Source organism: Diorhabda sublineata, chromosome 10 (assembly GCF_026230105.1).
Source record: "Diorhabda sublineata isolate icDioSubl1.1 chromosome 10, icDioSubl1.1, whole genome shotgun sequence".
NCBI classification, from domain to species: Eukaryota; Metazoa; Arthropoda; class Insecta; order Coleoptera; family Chrysomelidae; genus Diorhabda; species Diorhabda sublineata.
The window spans coordinates 7353698-7358996 of NC_079483.1; the positions used below are offsets into that span (position 1 = coordinate 7353698).

Here is a 5299-nt window from a genome sequence, read left to right on the forward strand (position 1 = left end):
CAATGTAAGTCGTAAATTAATTTCTTAACAAATTTCATACGTTGATGTGATTAAAGTTGCATATACAGTAGGCGTTATAACAATACTTTGCCATCGCCGAATTTGCTTCAATTATTTTAATGAATATCGAATAAAAACTTTACAAAGTTTTTTATAGTAGTGTCATCTCTCAACGAAAGACAATACTAAAAGTTATAACAACGATTCAAGTAGAAATTATTATCTTTATGTTTAGTTTCACTACCGCTCTCCAGATGGCAATGTAAGTCATAAATTAAATTCTCAACAAATTTCATACGTTGATGTGATTAAAGTTGCATATACAGTAGGCGTTATAACAATACTTTGCCATCGCCGAATTTGCTTCAATTATTTTAATGAATATCGAATAAAAACTTTACAAAGTTTTTTATAGTAGTGTCATCTCTCAACGAAAGACAATACTAAAAGTTATAACAACGATTCAAGTAGAAATTATTATCTTTATGTTTAGTTTCACTACCGCTCTCCAGATGGCAATGTAAGTCATAAATTAAATTCTCAACAAATTTCATACGTTGATGTGATTAAAGTTGCATATACAGTAGGCGTTATAACAATACTTTGCCATCGCCGAATTTGCTTCAATTATTTTAATGAATATCGAATAAAAACTTTACAAAGTTTTTTATAGTAGTGTCATCTCTCAACGAAAGACAATACTAAAAGTTATAACAACGATTCAAGTAGAAATTATTATCTTTATGTTTAGTTTCACTACCGCTCTCCAGATGGCAATGTAAGTCATAAATTAAATTCTCAACAAATTTCATACGTTGATGTGATTAAAGTTGCATATACAGTAGGCGTTATAACAATACTTTGCCATCGCCGAATTTGCTTCAATTATTTTAATGAATATCGAATAAAAATTTTACAAAGTTTTTTATAGTAGTGTCATCTCTTAACGAAGGACAATACTAAATGTTATAACATCGATTCAAGTAGAAATTATTATCTTTATGTTTAGTTTCACTACCGCTCTCCAGATGGCAATGTAAGTCATAAATTAAATTCTCAACAAATTTCATACGTTGATGTGATTAAAGTTGCATATACAGTAGGCGTTATAACAATACTTTGCCATCGCCGAATTTGCTTCAATTATTTTAATGAATATCGAATAAAAACTTTACAAAGTTTTTTATAGTAGTGTCATCTCTCAACGAAAGACAATACTAAAAGTTATAACAACGATTCAAGTAGAAATTATTATCTTTATGTTTAGTTTCACTACCGCTCTCCAGATGGCAATGTAAGTCATAAATTAAATTCTCAACAAATTTCATACGTTGATGTGATTAAAGTTGCATATACAGTAGGCGTTATAACAATACTTTGCCATCGCCGAATTTGCTTCAATTATTTTAATGAATATCGAATAAAAATTTTACAAAGTTTTTTATAGTAGTGTCATCTCTTAACGAGGGACAATACTAAAAGTTATAACAACGATTCAAGTAGAAATTATTATCTTTATGTTTAGTTTCACTACCGCTCTCCAGATGGCAATGTAAGTCGTAAATTAAATTCTCAACAAATTTCATACGTTGATGTGATTAAAGTTGCATATACAGTAGGCGTTATAACAATACTTTGCCATCGCCGAATTTGCTTCAATTATTTTAATGAATATCGAATAAAAATTTTACAAAGTTTTTTATAGTAGTGTCATCTCTTAACGAAGGACAATACTAAATGTTATAACATCGATTCAAGTAGAAATTATTATCTTTATGTTTAGTTTCACTACCGCTCTCCAGATGGCAATGTAAGTCGTAAATTAATTTCTTAACAAATTTCATACGTTGATGTGATTAAAGTTGCATATTCAGTAGGCGTTATAACCATACTTTGTCATCATTGAATTTGTGAGAATTATTTCAATTAATATCGTCATTTTTAACAATACAAAAATAAAATTCAAATCTACGGATTAATTCTAGATGTGATCTATTTCTATAATATTAAAATGAATCGCCGGTTGCGTTGCTAATTGCAAATGTATAGTTTTCGCACTTTCGAGTATTTACACTAAATCTAAATGTATTCCAATGCCAATTTCAATCATATCACAAAAAGTTTTACCGACTATTATTGTGGGCTCGTGTCTAATTAAAGATCGATAGAACAGAACAGAACAGAACCCTTCAACTACTCAATGTGACACACCACAAAAACATTTCCGGAAAAAAATTAAAATTAAATCAAATAACGTTATAATAAAAATTTATTTATCGTAAATATAACAACCGATATTTTTTTTATCGATTACATGTTATAATAATAATATATATATATATTATTGAACTTTCTCTGGAAACAATACGTCGTAGGAAAACTTGCTGTAGAACGTATTGAAGAGCTGCTTCACAAACGATTTTATGATATTTTCTACGAGAGGCTTGAAGTCTTCTAGAAACACTTTATAGTTTTCGTTAATGATCCGATTAGCTCGTTCGTTAAGGTCTTCTTTGTCTTTAAAGAGATTTTCAAAATTGAAGTGACCAGAATCTGTATCCATTTTTACATTCACATCTTTAACTGTCAGATATTCTTTCCCATTGTTTTTAACGTAAGTCGTTAAATCCGTATCAATCTTCAGATTAACTCCAGCTAAAATATAATTGAGAAGTTTTAGGATATTTTCTGCGTTTGAGTGGTTGCTTATATATACTTACTAACGTTACCAAAACCGGTTCCGCTACTGTCTAATTGAAGTACGAGTAATTTCCCTTTCATTTTATATTTGAAATCCATTGATATGTAAGAATATCCTATATCTAGTGACCATTTTTTAACTTTTCCTAATTCCATTTCAAAATTGTTTATCACCAGATTATTCATATTCCATAATTTTATATTTTCCACTTCACACCTGTAAAATTGAACTAAACTTAGATATCATGATTATTATTTTTTCTACGACCGTGCGTTTTAACCCACTTTCCCGCACGCATTTTCGTTTTGAAAGTGTCAATTTCCCGCACTAGTGCGTCAAAGTTGTTCAAAACGTCTTGGAAGTGACCAAATAAGTGCAATCTTCTTCTAAATTAAACCACATTAAATCGAATCCGATACAATAATGGATTCATCCGACGAAGAACTTCCCGAAGCCATTTTGAAGGCTGCAAAAGAAGCTAATTCCGAGCTGTTACCTGCAAAATCCAGACTAAGGTATGAGAAGCAATACGGTGTAAGGAGAAAAGGACCAAAACTTATAAGGAAGAGGTATTTCTGTCGTATTTTTCAGATCTAAGTAAGGTTTTGAAATCTAATACATTATGGTCCCGCTATTCGATGGTAAAAAGTTTAGTAAAAATAAAACAAAATTTGGATATAGGAAATTTCCATAAGCTAACGTCGTTACTTAAACAAAAAAATATTGTCGTTTTCGAGCACAGAAAGCGCAAGTTTTTACCAAAAAGGATATATCCAGGGTTATGCTAGCTCCCGATGAGGTATACCTGATGATTAAAGTGAGTACCATTTTGGCTGGCGCTATCCGCAGATCCTAGCTTGTAAATATCACTGTCGATGACATTCGTGATAAAGGCAACCTAATTAATTATTGTGAAAATTTCTGATTCCAAAAATCACTCGTCAAGATCATTCGTTTTATCCGAAGAAATAAATGATGGAACCTATTTGACGCTGTACAGAAAGTACGCAGATTTACCGCAGACCCCCTACCACTCCACATCGACGATTTTTTATTCATTATAAGAATGGAAAATGCTCAGTTCAATGCGTTGGCGTAATCACTTTTGGTAAGATGCCAGCAGAGATTGTCGCATATTTACGCCCACCTAATCGGGAACGTTACACAGGACATAGTTTCAGACGTTCTTCGGCAAAGTTCCTAGCAGACTCCGGCGAAGAAATAATCAACCTAAAGCGCCTCGGTGGCTGGAAGTATACTACTGTCGCTATTTGGAGGACTCTGAGAATCAGAAGAAAACCGTTGCCGTCACCGTCATCGTCATCTTTATGCGACCTGCAACCGATGCCATCCTCATCGACGTCATCTACCTTCCAATTGAAACTAAATAACTCCACTGGGCCGGCAATTCTTACTAGTCTATAGAATGCAACAAATTGTGTTTGTTTTTGTTGTATACTTTTTTGTATATACGGTCGTAGAAAATATAATGTTCCTAACAAGTGCGGGAAGTGATACTTTCCGCACTTGTTAGGAAAATAACTATTGTTTCCTAATTGTAAACACCGTCATATCATGAAATTTGTACGATTAGAATAATCAAAATGAAGAACTATTCAATTTTATATAAACTACTTATTTGGGAATTATAGTTTAGTTTTCTGCAGCCGCCCCATCGCGTCTTGAGTGGAGAAAGCGTAAATTTCATTAAAGCGAACCCTCGTAATTTAACTTACCTGAAATCGGCGTTTGGTTCAAGTACAGCTGTACCATCTAATATCAATGGATTTAAAGACGGTATCGATAGTTCTGATATTCCATCTCGAACCTTCGATCGAAGGTTGTTTATATTTCTTTTAATGCATTCGGACAATTCATTTGGTGGGTTTCTATAACATTGCTCTACGTATGACGCTGTAAATATTTGAATTAATAGTAAACATTATCTTTATATAAGGGAAGGATTAATGTCAGCAAAATATTTTTGATGATATTCATATAGAAACAATTATTACAATCATTACTACTAAACATGATTAGTTCTAAAAATATTTATCGTTTTTTAAAAAAGTTTGATAATTGAAAAATCTTTTAGTAGGGTTAATTTGACTTACGTAATTTTTTGGCCGCCTCGACACTTAAAAAATACAATAAAAAATAAACTACTCTCATATTGATACAGGTCCAACTGACCAACCAACAGAGACTACTTTACAGTGAAATCTTGAATATATATATAACGAAATTAAAGAATACTCAAACATATATATTTATCGACTTTTCAGAATGTCCTTGAGAGAAAAATATTGTTGTTGATTTCTTGATTAACTTGTTTTTACGTATTATTTCTTTTCAAGAGTTTTTTTTGTGAATGTGTTTTTTTATCCGATCAAGTTTGTGAATATTTCGTTACTAGGTGAACAAGTATAAAACGAATAATAACTCGTGTAGCTAAATATAATTTTTGGTAATCAAAAATTATTTTTACACATTTATTTGATTACAATTATTGAATTAACTATAAACATTAACAATGAAGGGTTTACGATATTTAATACAATTGCGTTTTATAAAAATGTCCTTTTAGAAGAATTTTCT

General features: G+C 31.2%; 1 protein-coding gene across 1 annotated transcript; it reads right to left on the bottom strand.

Moving 5' to 3' along the window:
- Positions 1–2251: 2251 nt before the first annotated feature.
- Positions 2252–5081, bottom strand: LOC130449446 (circadian clock-controlled protein daywake-like). The gene is made up of 4 exons (XM_056787262.1): positions 4816–5081; positions 4438–4615; positions 2721–2917; positions 2252–2655 (listed from the first exon to the last, which is right to left on the bottom strand). The coding sequence occupies exons 1-4, from the start codon at positions 4871–4873 to the stop codon at positions 2342–2344; spliced, it is 747 nt and encodes a 248-aa protein (XP_056643240.1). The 5' UTR covers positions 4874–5081; the 3' UTR covers positions 2252–2341.
- Between the last annotated feature and the right edge of the window lie 218 nt (positions 5082–5299).